This window comes from Zonotrichia albicollis, chromosome 17, assembly GCF_047830755.1.
Source record: "Zonotrichia albicollis isolate bZonAlb1 chromosome 17, bZonAlb1.hap1, whole genome shotgun sequence".
NCBI lineage: Eukaryota > Metazoa > Chordata > Aves > Passeriformes > Passerellidae > Zonotrichia > Zonotrichia albicollis.
In genome coordinates, this window is record NC_133835.1 from 14,970,863 (window position 1) to 14,990,459 (window position 19,597).

At 49.3% G+C, this 19,597-nt stretch overlaps 1 protein-coding gene across 3 annotated transcripts in view; it reads left to right on the top strand.

Moving 5' to 3' along the window:
- Positions 1-244: 244 nt before the first annotated feature.
- RIPOR3 (RIPOR family member 3) overlaps positions 245-19,597 on the top strand; it is a 39,113-nt gene continuing 19,760 nt past the window's right edge. For 2 of the 3 annotated variants that reach the window (XM_074553379.1, XM_074553381.1), the window contains exons 1-2: positions 245-515; positions 17,352-17,480. In XM_074553379.1, coding sequence (XP_074409480.1) covers positions 17,380-17,480 — 101 coding nt within the window. In that variant the 5' untranslated portion in view covers positions 245-515; positions 17,352-17,379. The remainder of the gene's footprint in view (positions 516-17,351; positions 17,481-19,597) is intronic. The other variant, XM_074553380.1, reaches the window with a different exon arrangement.

Genomic DNA, 19,597 nt, shown 5'->3' on the forward strand with positions numbered 1-19,597 from the left:
TCACCGGGCTGGGGCAGGGGAGCGGGGGTGTCACCGGGCCGCAGGGAGGGGGTCCGGCCGGGCTGCCCTGAGGCAGCCGCAGCTCCATGAGCGAGAGGGCGCCCGGGATGCTCGAGATGAGCAGCAGAGGGTCCGGGCCGTGACCGCCGGCTCGGCATGAGCCGGAGCCGCGGGCGCGTTCCCAGCCCCCCTGCCAGCGCCAGGGGGGTCGGAGGGGGAGCGAGGGAGGGAGAGAGGGAGGGAGGCAGGGACGGAGGGAGGGGAGCGAAGGGGAGCAGCGAGCGGCGCGGAGCGCTCGGCATCCAGCGGCCAGCGAGCGCTCCGGAGCCGCGGCTTCCTGGAAGCGCAGCCCGGCTGGGCGGCGATAAGCGGCGATAAGCGGCGATAAGGGCGGCTGTCCGGGCCCTCCGCACCGCCTGCGACAGCCGCGACAGCCGCGACAGCCGCGACAGCCGCCACGGCAGCGGAGCCGAGCCGCGCTGCGCGCCCGCCGCCCCAGCGCAGGTGGGACACAGGTAGGGCACAGCTGGGCACCCCTGGGCACAGCTGGGCACGGAGCGGGCGCGGGGGGCGCGGGGCACACGCACTGCCCGCGGGGGAGAGTGCGGTGCGGGCAGGGGACACCGGCTGCGGGGACACGGACACCGGAGCCGGGGTGGGTCACCTGGCCGGGATGGGTCACCTGCGGGGGATGCGGTCACTTCTGGGGGGATGCGGTCACTGGGCTGTCAGTGGGCGAGCCTCAGAGGATGCCCGGGTTCCTGCAGAGCTGCCGCCGCCAGAGAGGCTCGGTAGTTTTTCATCCGGGTGAAGGAACTCCCGGCAGGACAGCACCTGGCTGGGGCAGGTGGGACACTGAGAGGAGCAGGATGAGGTTTATGCCATGCCGTGGAGTTTGCCTTTTGGAGGTGTTGTTGCATGAGCTGGGTGTATTTTAGTTAACTTTCCTTCTCTGTGCAAAGACTACTTTTTATTTGCCTTCTTTTTTTTTTTTTTTTTTTTTTTTTTTATTGCTTATTCGTGTAAATACAAGTTGAGGTTTTGGGCCACAGCCCAGTTGCATTTTGATTCAGACAGAGTTTAATTTCCCCTGTTAAAAAGTGTTTTAAATAAGTTGGGCCATATGGAGTAGAGTTGTTAATCAACCAAAGAAACTTGAAGGAGTTTGAAAAATAAGGTTGTATGTTTCTGGAGCCATTTCTTGAGTATTGAACCAGCACCAGTACTCAAACTCCTGATTCAGTCATTTCCTTTGCTGGGATCAAGAGTTAATCTGTCCATACCTGTGTTTTCACAGCTGCAAAATGGGAGCTACACCTATTGATGAGGTGCTTTACTTGTTTTTTTTTTTTTTTTTGGAAGCCTTTAATTAAAACCAATAAAAGCAGAGGAAGATCATTTGTAAGAGAAGTAAACAGTGCAATATATGTCTGAGGGAATATTGCATGTTGGATGGAGAGGCTCAGCAAAGATGCTGTGGCTGAAGGAGTGTGCAGTGAGGAGCTCCTCCCTGTTGATTCCTGTGTCACACAGTTCATCCCTTCCCTGCTGCTGCTGTGGCTCCTGCACGGTGACTGACACAAGCACCACGTGTAGCACACAGGAGAAGCTGCACAAACCCTGCCAGAATGGGCTGGAGCTGTCGTGGAGGGGCAGCCCAGCCTCTTTGTGCCCCAGGTCTGGAGAGGAACGTGTGGGATGCAGCACGTGTGAGTGGTGTGCACGTTAACCTGGCAGCGTTCCCCTTCAGTCAGAGCCTGGATCCCTCTGGGCAGTGCAAGGGCTCCCCTGAGCTGGCAGGGCTCGTCCTGGGCCAGGGCTCCGTGCTGGAGGAGCTGCAGGCTGCTCTGGCTGCGCGGAGGGAGCCCAGGAGGGAGTTGTGTAATGGGTTCCCCAAGGGACACAGGAAGATGGGATGGTTTCCTTCTGCCAGGACAAGGAGCAGCTGCACAGCTGCTCCACAGTGTTCTCCCCAGCCCTGGGTTCCTGTGGAGCAATCCAGGCAGGGAGCTGGGATCCTGTAACACACATCCACCACTGCCACTTTACTGCCTTCCAAGCTAATTGATTCCTGCACAAATGCTCCTTTGCAATGTCTCATAAAGAGTCTGAGAGATGGACCAGAGCCACTCTAGAGAGGGAAGCCAGGCTCAGTCTGAGGGGAGGGGAAAGTTGTAATCCTCATGTGTCCCTCAGGGGTCTGAGGAGTGACACTGTGGGGTCACAGAGCACCAGGACAAGGCAGAGGTTTGGGTACAGAAAGTTATCCAAGATAAGGGAAGGGAGGGGGAACTGTCTCTGAAGGGTTATTAATCTGTTCCATTTGGATGAAATAAATAGGAAGACTGGAATCGAAGGAGATCATTTGTGTAAAATAGTAGGTTTAATATTATTTGAATCTGCACACTTGATCTTAGCCAAAAGGCTGAGGGAGCAGACAGGGCTGAATTATCCAGGCTGTTGTTGGCCAGCACTGGAGTTTGGGAGGTGATTGGCTGGTGGCAATCCAGAATTATGGACAGCCAGTTGTGCAGAGGACATCAGCCAGCCTTTAATGGCTACAGGTGCCCTGGCTGCAGTTCCAGCCCTGGATGCACAACAGGGACATACATATTTATGAAATACCAGGTCTTATCCACTTTTTTCAACTTTTCCATTTCTGCTGCCAGTTTATTCTCCCTGAGGACAGACTGCTTTAAACCAGTATGTCTTCAAAGACAGAATGCCTGAAAACTATCGCTTTTATTCGGTTCAGCTTTTCAGGGCAAAAACTTGGTTTTCAGACAGACAAGGCATTTAATCACCAGTAATTGAGAAGATCAGAACACTGAGATGATCTTGTCATTAATACAGAAATACCCTAAGTGTAGTTAGCAAAAAATTTATATGTAACTGCTCTAGATGTGAATTTAGCTGTTTCAAATTAAATAATAAAAACTATTTTATGGAGAACATATGCAATTATCATTGGGACAGTAACAGTGTCAGTGACATTTCATTGCTCATGTTCTTTCTGTGAATCCATCCCTGATCTGCTTGATGAAGTAGCAAAAATCCACTTCCATTATTTGCATAATGTAAAATCTATTGGTTCTCAAGAGCTTGAAGAGCTCAGGGCTGCATGTTTTGGGAAGAGTTTTTTCAGTGGAAGGGTGCTCAGGCACTGGAACTGCCCAGGGAGGGTTGCAGTGCCCATCCCTGGGGGTGTCCCAGGAATTGCTGGAGGTGGCACTCAGTGCTCTGGGCTGGGGACAGGGCACAGCTTGGATTTGGTGTTCTGGGAGGATTTTCCAACCCAAATGATTCCGTGATTCTGTGAGGAGCAGCTGCTCATCCTGGGGCAGGTGAGTTTTACAGACGCTTGAGGGGTTTTGGGCTCTGACAGGTCAGGTGTGAATGGTGGTGATGATCCAGCAGTGTTTGTGCAGGGCTGGAGATAAGGGATCAACACCAGTCCTGCTCCATTGCATAGGGAGAGTTATGTTTATGATTAGGGAATGAACCTTGTTCCTCTCAGCTGGATAATTGATTTATTCACACAGTAGGAGCAGCAGCAGCAAAGCACTCATCATTTTATTTTACAAACCCCTGGCTTATAGACTGAGTTTACCCTGAGAGCTTCCTCTGGCCATTGTTGGAATGCTTTAAGACTTGCAGTTTGGAGCTGTGCATAAACCTCAGTGCTGCTGCTCTGTGTGCAGGGGAGGCACAAGGGGTGGCTGGGTACGTGTGCCCACAGACCCCTCCCTGCCCACAGACCCCTCTCTGCCCACAGACCCCTCTGCCCACAGACCCCTCCCTGCCCACAGACCCCTCCCTGCTCTCAGACCCCTCTTTGCCCACAGACCCCTCTCTGCCCACAGACCCCTCTTTGCCCACAGATCCCTCTTTGCCCACAGACCCCTCCCTGCCCACAGACCCCTCTGCCCACAGACCCCTCTCTGCCCACAGACCCCTCTGCCCACAGACCCCTCTCTGCTCTCAGACCCCTCTCTGCCCACAGACCCCTCCCTGCCCACAGACCCCTCTCTGCCCACAGACCCCTCTGCCCACAGACCCCTGTTTGCTCACAGACCCCTCCCTGCCCACAGACCCCTCCCTGCTCACAGACCCCTCCCTGCCCACAGACCCCTCTCTGCCCACAGACCCCTCTCTGCCCACAGACCCCTGTTTGCTCACAGACCCCTGTTTGCTCACAGACCCCTCCCTGCCCACAGACCCCTCTGCTCTCAGACCCCTCTCTGCTCTCAGACCCCTCTCTGCTCTCAGACCCCTCTCTGCCCACAGACCCCTCTCTGCCCACAGACCCCTCCCTGCCCAGAGACCCCTCTTTGCCCACAGACCCCTCTCTGCCCACAGACCCCTCTCTGCCCACAGACCCCTCCCTGCCCACAGACCCCTCTTTGCCCACAGACCCCTCTCTGCTCTCAGACCCCTCTCTGCCCACAGACCCCTCTTTGCCCACAGACCCCTCTCTGCTCTCAGACCCCTCTCTGCCCACAGACCCCTCCCTGCCCACAGACCCCTCTTTGCCCACAGACCCCTCTCTGCTCACGTCCTGCAGGCAGAACAACAACATCACTTTCTTCTTGCAGTGGAGTTCATGTTCTGGCCCAGAACTGCAGCACCAGATGTGTTGCCACAGAAACAATTTAAAGGGAGAAGGAATTGTGAGCAAATTGTCTTTCTTGTGGAAAATGTTTGAGAGCCTCTCCTTGGTTTCCCTGCTTCTATCTGTGTGTGTGTGCACAGCAGAGGATAAGGGACAATTTTGCTTTTGTTTCCTACATCTGCTATTGGTTTAAAATTCTCTATACAGGGTTGAAAATTGAAAAATATTCTATTATGGGCATGACTTACGTACCTCAGAGACATTTTTTATTAAATCCTGATTCATTTTTAGAAACTTTTTTCCTTTAAAAATGTGCTGTGTGCTAGCTGATTTACTTACCTCCACTTGCAACATGCTTTGGAAAATATTTCCAGTCACAGTTGTTTCTGTGAAAGTAAGAAAACATTTGACTTTATAGTTGTCCCAGATTTGGAGGCTGAGAATTAGGATTACATTCTCCTTACTACAACTGACATGCTGATGAAAAGAGGGAATGTTTACAGGAAATATTTTGATTTAATCTTGCCTAGGAAGCCTTAAAGTAGCCAAAGGCCTTGATTTTAGCTAGCATTTCTTTTTCTCAAACCAGCGGATGCTTTATTCAACACACTCTTTTCTCAGCTGTTATGAAAATATTTCTCTGAACAAAATGCACTGTGAATTACTTTAACATGTCCTTTTGACACTCCTGACGACAGCATAGCATCCTTATCCTGCAGGTTTGCATTCTGTTTGGGGGCAGTAATGCGAGGAACATCCAGGAGGGTCCCAGCCCTGGCAAGATTTCCAAAAGCCACAATGCAGACATCAAGAGCCTTGTTTCCACAGCTCTTTGTGCTTCATGCTTTTGGGAGGTCTTTGTCCCTGCACAATGTGAAATACTGCTGGTGTGGAGCTGAAAGAGCCATGACTGGCTTATCTCACCCACAGCCAAGGTGAAGTTTGGCTCTCTTTGGAGTGAGGGAAAGATTTGCCACATGCAGTTGTGTGCATGGTGCTGCCCATGATTTGGGAGGGAATGGACACACAGGGCTGTCCTGAGAAACCTCCTGTCCTTCTTTCTGTGTTTAGTATTCCCCTCTGGGAGAGTTATGGTTATTAAGTCTATCATCTTATAGCCAGACTTTCAAATGCCCCTGAGTCTGCACAATTTATTCCCTTTTTTACTCATTCTTGTACAAATCTGGGATCTTCGCTTTTCCTTTGATGAAAATTCTTTGTAACAGAGATACATCCAGGTATCCCTGAGTCAGGAGCAGTTTTTTATGCTTTAGAAGGCAGCTTAACCTTATTCCAAGTGCCCTGGCTTGCTGTCTGGAGCTGTGGAGCTAGGCTGCATGCCATGTCCCACACTGGAGCCCTGGCAGCCCCACAGGCATCACATCACCCAGCAAGATGTGCCAGGCCGATAAGGAGCTCATTTCCCTGCTGCATTCCTTGTGCAGGCACGGCTCCAGCCCGGGGTGTGGGAGGAATGCAGAGCTGGGCCTGCAGCTGGGGTCTGCCCAGGTTAGAAATGAGTTTGCAGAGGGAAATGTGGCTCTGCAGCCCTGCTTGCCTGGGACACCTCAGCTATTTGCATCCAGTTTCTGCTCTTTGGGGTGGAACCTGCCCTGTGTTTACAGGCTGATCCAAAGGTGCCCTTAATTAGTTCACATCTCTGCTGTTTGATCCCATGAGAAGGCAGCTTGCTGTTCCCTTAGGCAGTGGAGCTTTCCCAGACAGGCATTGTAAACTGGAAATATAGGTACTTGTAATTTTCTTAAAAACCTCCTTTGGGCCTGAAATGTCTTGTGCTTGGTTTCAATCCAGTATTGACTAAGACTGGAAAGTGTGAATAATGTCAGTTCAGCTGTATTTGAGTTATTCAAATAAATTTAAAACTATGTACTTTCCACTTACACTGTTCCATAATTCTCTGCACTTACATAACCTCTGTTTTATTATTGAAATGGCTACAGACTTGAAGAGGGAAATATAATTTTCCAATACTGGGCCTGAACAGATAAACAGGGAGGCAATTCCAAGGCCTCAGTGTGCTTTAAAATCTGAATGTTTCTGCTTTAATGTTGGTGTGAATAGGTTTGTACTTTTACTGGTGCAGAACAAACACCACCTCCATAACCTCCCCTTTCCCTGGGCACTGGATTTCTGAGATGTTTCCATTATGTAACTGAAATTTCACAGAGAGGGTTTAGAAGATTTCTCCAGATTGTAGGGCAGGATTTGGTTTGCTGAGCTCTGTAAAGTTAAAACAGCAGGCTGGGGTTTTCCAAAGGGATATTCCCAAGGCAGCCCAGGGCATGTGGCTGGGACTTGGTCTGCACAGAAAGTTCAGGGCCTTTGCTGGAGTTTTGAAGGCAGTTGTTTTATAACAGTTAGTGATCTGGTTTTTTGGAATGGCAGAGAAGAGAAGAGCATTTTCATTGGGTGGATCAAGTGTGGAAATGCCTGGGTTTGAGTCCTGCAGTAACATACAGTGTTGTGTGAGTTTGTTGTAAATGTAACTGCACATTTCTTGGGGCTGTTAGTGGAGCACCAAATGCCCAGATGGATGGAAATGTGTCCCTGTTGTGTGAAATGGAGCCCCAGACACTGCCCTGGAAGGTGAGCCCTGTGCAGAGCCCTGACACACAGAAATGTTCCTTCAGCCAGCACTGGCACAATAGAGCTGTCCTTTGTGTAACTCTGCTGAGGTCACTGCAGCTCCTTCCTAATTCCACTGGGCCCAGTTGTGCCTCTCCCTTTTTCTGAAGGGTTCACATGCCAATGTGTTGTGCAACAGCATAATTTGTTAACAAATAAAGAAGAATTTAAATAACCTTAGAAAATGGGTTGGGGCATCCCAGCTGCCTGCAAACAAACAGCAGAAGTGCAAAACATTTAAGTAGCAATGCAAAGTATCTCAAAATTGCTTGAGCTCTGGTTCTTCAAGAACAAAACCACAATTGTAAGGAGAACATGCTCTGCAGGAGAAGGCTCTGGATGAGAACACACACTGCATCTTCTGGTAAGGTCTCCACTCCAGACATGATTTCTGTGCTGTTTTCCCCAGAGCTGTGGTGATTCACACATGATGAATCTTTTCCCTGTGTATGTGTGTATGAATTTGACTACTTTTAGTTTCACTTAAAGCAATAAGTGAGGATACTTTGACCTGTAATTGTCAAAGGATGTTTACAGTACAGTAAAACTGAATCTTCCTGTAAAATATCTGTCCTGAGGAAGCCAAGTCACACAGAGCAGAGCTGCACGTTTCTGTCAGGACATGGAGAGCACTGCAATGCACTCTGCCCCTGCTGCTGCAGCTGGCTCAGGCTGGGTTCAGCCCTGGTTCTGTATTGGGGCACTGCTGGCATCTCCTGTCAATGTGTTCTCTACCTGAATGTCCATTTCTGAATTTGGAACAGAACCCAAGGGTGCAGGAGGGTCCCTGCCCCGGGCACTGCCCTCAGCTCTGCAGAGCATCTCCAGTGGGCTTCAGGAGCTCCCTGGCCCATAGATGCTGAGTGAAGGTCTAAGAAAAACTCCTTGTGATGCTGAAGAATAGGAAACACTAAGCAGATGTGTAGTTGCAGTGAAAGCCCTGGGTCCTCAGGGAGCAAACAATTGGGTTCACAGTCTTTGAAGAAGTCTGAGACAGAGAGCTGATTGATTTTTTGTGCACAAAGCTGAAATGCATTTTCATGAGTGACTCTTGCCGTGTTTGTTGATGGTATTCATAACATTTCAAGGGACCTTAAATTACTTTTGTTTTTGGCCTAAATGTTGAAGTGGTTTGATCTTGGCTGATCCTGCTGAGCAGCTCCTGCTTAGCACTTCCAGTTGTGTGTGCCCTTTGCTTCCAGGAGCAGCTCTGTGTGCCTGGGCTGGCTGTTCTGGGGGCCCTGACATTTCCATTTCCAGGAATTTGTTATCTCTGACAGAGGCACTGTCACTGTCACCCATTGATAAGTGGGAGGGTAAACATGTTCTGATGAGCCAGTGTCCCTTCAGGGGCTGAGCAGCAGCCCGATCCACTGCACACTGCTCCTCCAGAGAAATGTTCTTCTGCCACTCAGTAGTGCTTAAAATTGTCTTTACTGTATGATTCTTGTTATTGTCTTTACTGTATGATTCTTGTTATGACTTACCTGCTCTTGCTCCCTTTCAATGCTGAGGGATTTTTCTTGTTTGCAAATTCCAGTCACGTTGGAGCCATCACTTCCTAGTCCTGCTGGAAACGCCTCTGAAATAAGTGTGGCAGCTCTTTATCTTCTGATGAGCCTGAGAAGGGAGTTCTCCCATTTCCCATGTGCTGAAACACCTGAATTAAGCACAGTGGCCCAAGGGCTGGGGCAGGGTGGGGAGGCCAGGGCAGCTCTCAGGCAGTGCAGGCACAGCCACCCTGCTTTGGGGGTTCAGAGGGGCTTGGGAGCCCTCCCAGCAGGAAAACAGTGCTCTAGAAATTCCCATGGAACAGCCCCTGCTGGGATGTCCTCAGGCTGGAGGGGCTCTCAGGGCACTCCAGGAAGCAGCAATCCCTGGAGCTTTGGTTTTTTAGGGGTTTTTCGGGTTCTTTAGGGTTCTTTATTGTCTCCTGGGCAAATGATGCCCAGAGGTCAGCACACAAGTTTGCCCCCTCTGATTTTATGACTTTCCAGAGTGCTGCTGTGATTCTGTTTAGGCTTGAAACAATCCAAAGCTTTCTTCTAGGCAGGGCCAGACTGACTAAACTTGAATATCTGGTTTAAAAGTAAATGTAGTCCAGTTTAGACTGCATTTTCCTCAGCTGCCTTCTGCACCATTTGTATCCTAATGCACATCAGCCTTTCAGCTGTTTCCAAAGCCATCTCCTTTTGAATGTTTAATATCTAAGAACCAATTAGTTCCATTTTGTTTTCCTTGGATAGTTTGCAATTAAACATTCTTTCAAGTGGGCTTTATTTAGCTAATTCCATCACAAAAATAAGCTCCAAGGGAATGAAGAGAAGTTCAAGCTAGCCAATGTTTATTTTTATTATTAATAATTTATATAATGGAAGTTCCCAGGGGAACCAGGGCCCCACTAAACCCAGTTTCCTCTGCATGTAATGACTGTGTCTCACAAGACTTTATTCAGCAGAAGATTCCTTCAGTGCAAGGGACCTGCTCCACACTGCAGGGAAAGGACTGATGGGGAGCACATGAAAACAAATCAGGAATCATTGTTTTAAAGGAGCTTAGGCTTGGCACCAGAGGGAGAATCTGATGCAGCTTTTCTAAAAAAGAAAAAAAGCCACACTTATGCATTTTTCCAGCCTGAGTGCCAAGCCATGACCTCCAAGCTCTCGCTGATCGTCTCTGAAGTGATGGCAATGCTCCCAGTGTTTCTGAGGGCAGAGAAGGGACGGCCCTGAAAACCTTTATCTCTTTCTGAGCCAGCAGCAGGCGACTCTGGATATTTCAAACACACTGGTGGGCAAAGTTAGTTTGGAAATGCTCTTGTTCAGTCAGATTTCTAGCAGAAGTTATGGTTTTCACAGTGTCTGACCCTCAAGAATTGGTCTGCTTTGGGTTTTACAGAAGTCTTTGGAGCTGCTGAATGCAAAGGGGAGCAGAGCCAGCCCTGGGGTCTGGGATGGATCCAGCAGGGTCAGAGCAGCTCCATCCCTGGGGATCCTGCTCCACCTGGGGTCTTGTGTGGCCTAAGGGGTGTGGAAGTGGTTTTGGGGTGAGCAGGGCTGTGTGTGCAAGGGCAGCACTGCAGATTTTCCTCCTGCAGGAATTCCCATCCTCCTCCCCTTCCCTTCTGTTGAACCATCAGCCTTTGCAGCACTCTTGCCATAACCCCACACACAGGACCCAGACAGTTTTCCTGACCATCCTCTGTCCTCGTTAGCTCAGTTTAAGGGGGTGAGACCTCTGGTTCCAAGCACAGCACTGTGGTTAGCATGGGGGCTTTTTCTCTCCACAGAAAACCACCAAATCTGGCCATTTCAGATTTTATAGGAGCTTGAGCTGGGCTGTGCAAAGTTCACCTCATTAAAAACAAGCCCAAACCAAATAAAAGCAGAGAGTAACAGTGTAAGAAATGTGGGCCATGAATGTCAGAGCATGTGTATTGGGAACTGGTCAGAAGTGAAGGGAAAATACAGATATATCCACATCCATTCAGACTCTTGGGTTTTCCCACAAGTAAATATTTGGCTTTAAAGCATAAACCTTTTGTCCCTTCTATTTACCTCTTCTACGAAATTTTATATACTATTCCTCTTTTTCCAGTATTCTTTGGGATACTGATCCTAACTTAGCAACTTCTTCATTTCTGTGGCACAAAATGATCCTGGTAACATTTATGGGAATAAACCATGTTTGCCACAGGAACGGGCTGGGTGGTTCAGTTCCTGTACAGGGACGGTGCTCCTGGTCAGCCAGGTGAATGACACAGGGTTTGTGCCATTCAGCAGCATCAGATGCTGTGATTCACAGCCCTGGGTTTTGAGCACTCCCTGCAGCTTTCCTGAGCCCCACACTGGGGCTCCCTGCCAGCGGGGACCCCCAGAACCCCATTTCCATGAGGAAAAGGGCGCTGCCATGGGTGAGCCATGCTGAGCTGCCCCTGGGCTCCCTGGCTGCTGCTGGAGGCACCCAGAGGCCACAGCACTGTGCCTTGGAAAATCATTGCCAGGTCAGTAACCGGGGCAGGCCAAGTCCTGCTGCTGCATTCTGCTGGGAACCTGGAACAAACGGCTGATTAATTCCTCTGGATGTGCACGCTGAGAGCAGCACCTGGAGCTGAGGGCCGGGATGGAAAGTGATTGCAAACACAGGAACATTTGGGGTGCAGCCCTGAAAAGCAGCTCGCCCTGCGCTTGAAATTTGAGTCCTGTGTTCAAGGAGCCCCCAAAATGGGGCCATGGACCTGACCTCCAGCATGGGACGAGCTGTCTGAGATATTGAAATTCATTGTTGGCTCCAGAATGCCATTTCCAGCAGCTGGCAGGGAGCTGTGGGAGGGCCTGATGAGTAAAGCAATAACTTGGATCAAAGCTCTTTATCTGATCTCTTTCAATGGCTTAAGTATGGCTAGGAGGAAAGTATTTAAACAAGTATTTAAATGTATATTCAAGAGCTGGATCTGCATAGGTGAAATTTGCAGAAGTACCAAATCTAGTTACACAGTGAAGTCCTGTCTTTCTAAACAATGCAAGCTCTGGGTGTAATTCTTATTAAAAATCAATTGAAGCTGCTCTTAAGGGCTGGAAGTGCCCATGAGAGTGGGGATTGTGTTCCTGAATCATTAGATATTTTCCAAACAGGACCTGACAGATGTAAGTTTGGTGCAAAGGACCCAACTCATGATCTGAGTTAAACAGGCTCAGGTGAAGAAGTTCTGTGGAACATGTGCAGCTACACAGGGGAGCAAGAGCTTCCATCTGGGGCAAAACTGGGATGTAATTGCTCAGATTGCTCAGTCTCAACCCAGCAGAGATTCTGCTGAATGGGTGGAAGCTGCTGGTTCCCTGCTGTCCCAAGGGTGCTGTGTGTCTCCCTAATTCAAATTATTTTGCGTCTTTTGAAGGATAACTTTTTCTTAGTTCTGCGCATAGCGGTATAAATAGAATGTTTGTCCAACAGCTGAACAAAACCACTTGAAGTGTAAGGGGTCTGAGTGATAAATGTGGAATGTTTATGCAGCACAGCAGCCATTGCTCCCGAGGTCAATGGTTCCGCTGAGGAATGCTGGGGAGCAGGGGCTGAGCTCGGGGTGTATTTTCCCAGGGGATTCAGCCCGGGGCTCACTGAGTGCTGCTCCCTCACACCCCGGGGCTGCTCGGCCCCTCTCACCTCCCACCCCTGCTCTGGGCTCCTCGCATGCCCAGCAGTGCCACAGAACCCTCAGGGGTCAGGCCTGGAGCTCCCCGAGGCTCTGACAGGGCTCTGCTCCAGGGTGGAAATCTGATTTTCCCTTTATCAGAACCGCAAAAGAGAAATGCCATTGTCGGCTGTGATAGCACCCTCAGCAGCACCAGGAGGAGCAGGTAAATCCTCTGTCCCTGTGGTTTGAAACAAGCAAGAAGGAAAAGAATTGGGATTACATCAGTGTGATGCAGGCAAACACAGCCCAGCTTGCAAAGTCAGTTTCAGAGCTAAAGCTTTTGGTGTAATCATGCTGGGGCTGTGTTTTCAGCCATTGCAGTGTGTGTTCCTTCTAGCTGAACCCTGATCCTGATGCAATTCCAGCAGCAAAGCTGTTCTTCTGTTAGGATTTATAACAAATTCAGGGGAGCAGAATGGGAACCCAGCAGCTTTGAGTGACTGTTTTTGAAGCAGCTGATGATTATTTGGAATCGCAGCCCATCCCCTGAGTCAGGGAAGGTCTCTGAAGGCCCTCAATGTCCATGCACTCAATCTCTGCTGATTTTGGCTCTGGGCAGTCCAAGCTGGGTTCCAGCAGAGGTGGTGCAGAACCAGCACAGCCCAGTGTCCCCTTTGTGTGGCTGCCATGGAGTGAATTTCATAAAACCATGCTGTAAAAGGCATCAGTTCCAGGTGGCAGCTCTGCAACAAACCCATGTGCTCTGCTGTGCTCTCCTGATGGGCACCAATGTGAGCCCAGATTGCAGCAGGAAGGCTCCAGCCCCCCCAGTAAACTGTTGGGCTTCCCACATTCTGAATTAAGCATCATGTTGTGATAGTACAGAGTGAAATGAACTCTGTTTGCTTCCCACAGCTCAAAGATAAAATTGCTCTCTTGTCCTTCCAAGCAAAGCGAGTGCAATATTTACAAATGAAATTATGCACAAAAATAACAGGGGCCTAAAAGCAGGAGGAGAAGGTTTGAGCAGGCAGTGGGAGGCAAATTGTCACAATCACAAAAGGTGTCCCCAGTCACACAGGTGAGCCTCAGCCTCTGGAGCCATGAGCAGCTGGTGTCTGAAGGGATTGTTATTGATATTGTTATTGTAGATTGGTATTGTTATTGTATATCTATATTCTTATTGTATATCTATATTGTTATTGTATATTGGTATTGTTATTGTATATCTATATTGTTATTGTAGATTGATATTGTTATTGTATATATATATTGTTATTGTAGATTGATATTGTTATTGTATATTGATATTGTTATTGTATAGTTATATTGTTATTGTATATCGATACTGTCATTGTATATTGATGTTGTTATTTTCTATAGTGACAATAATTTGTTTTCAGCCTGGTTTTTGTCACACCAGGGAAGAGCAGGGTGCCATGGGGAGCTCTGAGGCTGCCCGGGCTGCCAGGGCAGCAGAGCTGGGGCAGTTTGTGCAGAAAGAGCCAGGAGAAAGTGTCCCCTACCCACTGCCAGCTGGAGCATCACACACTGTAGGTCACCCAATAGACTCTCTGAGAGGCTGACACCAAATCATGGCCACTCCCTTAAAGCCCAAAACACGAGCAGAAACGTTTTGCAAGTGGTGAGTCATATTTTCCTCATCAAATTGTTGAGACCATTGTGCCCAGAAACAATTAAAGATGAGAGTAGGGCTGGAAAAGTTTATCCATAAGCACAAACAGACAGCATGATGGAGTTTGTGGAAGGTGAGGGTCGTTGGGCTCGGGGGGAGAGCGGGAGGTGCAGTCTGTGTGTCCTGTGTGTCCTGTCTGTGTGTCCTGTCTGTGTGTCCTGTGTGTCCTGTGTGTGTGTCCTGTGTGTGTGTCCTGTGTGTGTGTCCTGTCTGTGTGTCCTGTGTGTCCTGTGTGTCCTGTCTGTGTGTCCTGTCTTTGTGTCCTGTCTGTGTGTCCTGTGTGTCCTGTCGGTGTCCTGTGTGTTCTGTCTGTGTGTCCTGGCTGTGTGTCCTGTGTGTGTGTCCTGGCTGTGTGTCCTGTCTGTGTCCTGTCTGTGTCCTGTGTGTCCTGTCTATGTGTCCTGTGTGTCCTGGCTGTCCTGTCTGTGTGTCCTGTGTGTCCTGTGTGCCCAGGGAGCCCCAGCCTGCCTGGGTCACACCAGAGCTGGCACACCAGGATCTGCCATGGCAAACAGAGCACTGAGCCAGGCCCAAACAAACCTGCCCATTCAATCTGGAAAATCCTGTTTTGGCTGAGAGATCCATCCCCGAGCCCTGAATTGTACAAATCCCCCCATTGAAGCCCCCAGGCAGAGTCCCTGGCAGCGGGAGGTGTCCAGGGCTCACAGCTCACCTTGCCCAGGCCCCGTGGCTTCTCCTGCAGTTTGGGCTCCAGCTGTGCCTGGCAATTCCTCCTGCTCTGCCCTGCTGTGCTGTGCATCCCTGGCTCTCTGCCCCATCCACCCTCCTGCTCCTGGGGAACATGACAGGGAGAGTTCCTCTGCTCCCCAGGCACAACCCTGCTTTCATGGGACCTGGACCCTCTGGCCTGCACAGCAGAGGTTCCAGGTTGGAGGCAGATTTGAGCTGAGCTTTGTCAGGGCCCTTTTCTGATTTATTTCTGCCCTAAAGGGAGGGCACAGTCTGAGATGGGTCCAGATGCTTCTTCTCAGGGGCACTTGTGTAGCTCAGCACTTTTACACAGACACTCCAGCTAGCAAAGCCTCTGTTTAAACAACTGCATTTATAAGTCTTCCTTACAAATAAAATCTTTTATTGACATCCAGCTTATGGTGCTCTGCTCAGGAGTGTGAAATGAGCTGTGAGATTTCTCGGTCACCACAAGAAATCCATGTGTAAGTGTGTATTGAGAGGCACTGGCTTTGCTGGCATGGTTTTGAGGTGATAACCCTTGAATGGTGCTTTATTTAATTCTCCTCATTCTCAGGGAGTGGGAGCTGTGCTGTTGGGTGCATCAGAGCAGGGCAGGGCAGTGGGGACTGAGCTTTGGCAGTCACAGGAGCGACCCCAGCGGGGCTGACACGACCTTGGCCGTGCCATGTGAGGGCCAGGGCATCTCTGGCTTGTGCTGCATTGCACAGTGCAGCTCCTGGGAATGCAGGGTGACACTGGCATATAAACACACGTGGGCAATTTGGGCAATTTGGGCAATTTCAGAGTTTTGGGGTCTCTGCATTTCCCACAGTCCTTCACATCCTTCACATCCAGAGCTCAGTGCCACAGATTTTACTTCAGAAGTCTTCTCATAATTGTCCTCTTTCTGTTCCCTGCCATGGGTCTGCCTGGTTGTGTTTGCTCCACATCTGTGTGCTCCAAAGGCTTTCAGAGCCATGGTGGGCTCCAGAGCAGCTGCTCCTGCACTTTCCTCCTCCCTCACAGCCATGGACTGAATTTCCCAGGTTAAAGAGCTGAAAAATAGATCCTGGGAATCTGGCTTAGCCTTGATGAGGGATGTGGTCAATAACCACAAGGCTATTCCCTTTATTTCTTCCTTTAGCAGCTTGTTATGCAATTCCATTTTTCAGTAAGTTGCATGCTTTCTTCAGGCTAATGATCCTTTTGATGGGGTGACAGTTCACAGGCTTACAAACATCTCAGATCCAGAGGGAAGCACGGAAAATGTTGTGAAACTTCAGCTGGGATCTGATGCAAGTCTGAGCTCTGATGGAGGGTGTCAAGGGGGATCTTCTCAAAGCAAGGCAACAGAAGAGCTGTGTGGTTTGATTCAGGGTGGGGAGAGGCACCTGAATTCTGTGTGACAGATTTCTGTGGGTCCTCCTGAGGCTCTGAGGCACACAAGGGCAGAGCTGCTCCTCAGAACTCAGTGTTGGATGGTGAGTGATGGATCCTGATGCAGCCATGCCACAGGGATCAGGGCACACAAGGGCAGAGCTGCTCCCCACAACCCTCTCTGATGGATCCTGTGTTGGATTCAGAGCGCTGGATCCTGGCTGATGCAGCCATCAGGACGAGCACAAGGGCAGAGCTGCTCCCCAGAACCCTCTCTGAGGGGCTCAGTGTTGGATGATGAGTGATGGATCCTGATCCCTCTAGAGCACATCCTGTGATGTGCACAAACCTCTGCGTGCAGCATTCCGAGTCCTCCTTGGAGTTTGTCCTTCTCCCTCCAAACACATCCTCCAGTTTTTTGTTATACCCAGATTTACTCACTCGGGGTGTTTACATTACACCAGCCTGAGGGGGAAAGGAAGGGAAATTTTCTGTATATGAACTGTCTGGGTGATTTTCTACAGCTGCTTTGAAGGATGTGTCTGTTACTTATATTGGGCCTTGGATTCTGGAGACATATGGCAGAGAACACAATTCTCCACAAAGCAGAGGAGTTTGACTGATGGAAAACAAGAGAGCAATCCAAGAGAAGCCCTGCCAGAGGAGGAGCATGAACCTGGAAATTACTGCTGAAACCAGACTTCTGCCTTGGGCTTAAGCACCACGCAGCCAATCCCACCACTGCGTGCAGGGGGCTCTGCACAGATGCAGGGAGCTGCTTTTGGGACCCAGCTGAGTCTGCAGCCTAAGAGTGGTTCTGGCATCCACCCTGGCTTGGAAATGCACGGGCTGGCCCCACTCCTGAAGCACTGGGACAATTACAGGGGTTTTAAAGAGTCAGAAATGTAGAGAGCCTCTGAATGGAGGCTATTCTGGCTTTTGCACCGCGAGTTTGTAAAATCAATCAGAAATTGAAGAGGGCATGAGAGATTTCATTTTAGACCATTCAATCCTTTATTAATTGTACCGTGGATGGCAACACAGGAAACGTGAATTGCAGACAAGCCTTTTTTTCCAATTTATTCTGCTGCGTGTTGTTTTGACTTTCCACTTCCCTGCAGCTCAGCGCTTGCAGGAGCAGGAGCACCAAGCCAAGGGGCCTTGGCCTGATGTGTTTTTGTGCTTTGTTGCAGGAGGCAGCAGGCTCGCTGAGTGGGAGCCATGTCAGTGAAGCTCACCTTCGTGTCCCCTGGGGATGGGGGTGGCATCAGCAGGAGCTGCTCCTTCACCGGCTTCAGCACCGTGCAGAGCAGGAAACTGGGGTGAGTGACACGGGACAGAGCCAGAGCCCTGCTGCTGGCACTGCACCCACTGGGGTGAGTGACACGGGGACAGCTGGAGCTTCTGCACCACCCTGCACTGATGGTCCCATCCTGCACTGATGGTCCCACTCTGCACTGACAGTCTCATCCTGCACTGATGGTCCCACTCTTCTTTCCATAACTCCTCGGGCAGCACTGCTCTGTGTAGTAATGCAGCCTTTCCACTAAAAATCCTGTGCTCTTTGTGAATTTAGCAATCCCTGTAAATCCCTGCAGATCCTGAGTGCTTTTAGAAGATATGACCTAGAAATGGAAAATTAATACAATCTCTGAGTGCCACGCATGGCTGGAGCAATAACAAAGGGAGTCATTTAGCAGACCATACAGAAGTAGTGGGAAGTGTACTGTACTCAGAAACCATCCTGTTGTGTGCCAGTAAAATACCTGACTCAGGTAAGGAAATACCCTTTCAGAGAACCACATGACTGAATTCAACTTTTGGGTAAACACAGCATGGTAAAATACCAGCAAAAAATGCAATTCCTGTGTGATTGTGATGCAACTGAGGAGTCTTCAATTTGAATAAATGAATTTGTTGGTGAAAGTGAAAATTACTGTTACCCCTAGCAAAGATTGGATATCTAAAATCACACCAACAGCTAAGAGCTGGAGAAAACTTTGTCAGACTTTTCAGAAAAGCTCTCTCAGACTGTACAGCGTCAGACTGTACAGAAAAGCTCTGTCAGATTGTATAGAAAAGCTCTCTCAGACTGTACAGAAAAGCAGAAGCTGGCAGGGCCCTGAGCAAGGTCTGCCCGAGGGTGAGCACAAATCAGCCCCACATGGACATTCCTCTGCACATGCTGAATTTACTTCTGCTTTCCTTTAGCAGCTTCCCCTTGGGTCTCTCAGTCAGACTCGATTTTGTGTTTCCCCACCACGGTCTGCCCAGGAAGTAAATGTTATTGCTGTTATCTGTAAAGTGGGAAATCTGATCCTGAAATTACCAGGTTCACAAGGGAAAGCAGCATGGGAACATCCAGCCCTGAGCTACTGGCCCTCCAGGCCATGTCAGCTCCTCCACTTTTGTGTGAAATGCAAGGAAATGGGATTAACATCAGGGCTCAGCTGGGCTGCAGGGACTGGGGGATGCTGAGGGAAGGGGAAGAGGGAAATCCCAGCCCTGAGTGCAGGACTGAGCTGCTGCACAAGGGAAGTCACCCCCAGAGCTTAGGGGCTGCACTCCAAAACTCTGCAGGTAAATTCCACAATGAAACAAAACCCAGGAGTATTTGGGTTTTTAATTTCAAAATGAATTTTAATTTGGGCTTTTAATTTCAAAACAGAATTGTCTTGTCTCTTCTATTTGGTATCTTGCTAATTGGAGTACTCTACAGCTTGGAACTATTTCTTCTTAGCATGAAAGAATCTTAAGCAATGAGCATTCTAGGAGACTCTCAACTCCTCATATTGGCCAGACTGCCCCTTCCAGTGTTATTCCTGTTCAAACTGTCTCACTTTGCATGGAATTCCTAAAGACACATTATCATAGTAAAGAGAAGTGATATTAATGTAAGGTTCTCATTTAGCAGTTATGTTCCTTGTTGTAGGTAACCTGAGCTCCAAATGGTTTGGTTAATTAATACTTTCCATTAAGGCATCATAAAAAACCAAGATAATCAGTGGTGTGAAGAAATGAAGCATCCAGCAGTGTTTGGCAACCCCTGGTTTATCAGATCTTTTGCAGAACAGCTGTTAAAAACTGGAGCTAAGTGGAAATTTAGGACAAGGATAATTAAAGCAGGTACTCAGGGGTTTCTCTAATAGGACTGGGGACAGCTCTCAGGTGTGCTGGGCCTGGCTTTAATCAGCAGCACAATAATCTGCTCAGCCTCAGCCAAAGCCTGCACTGAAACCAGCCAGGGGTAACTGCTGAGCCTGATGGGTTCATCATTGCCCCAGGTGAGTGGAATTTGGGGTGGAAATTGTATATAAGGTAGAAAGCTGTTCAGAGAGCAACTGGCTGGTGTGGCTTGCTCTGGGAGATGGGAAACCTCTGCAGGTAATGTTATTTTAGAGGCTTTACTTACAGGGATTATTAACAAACCAATGTAAAA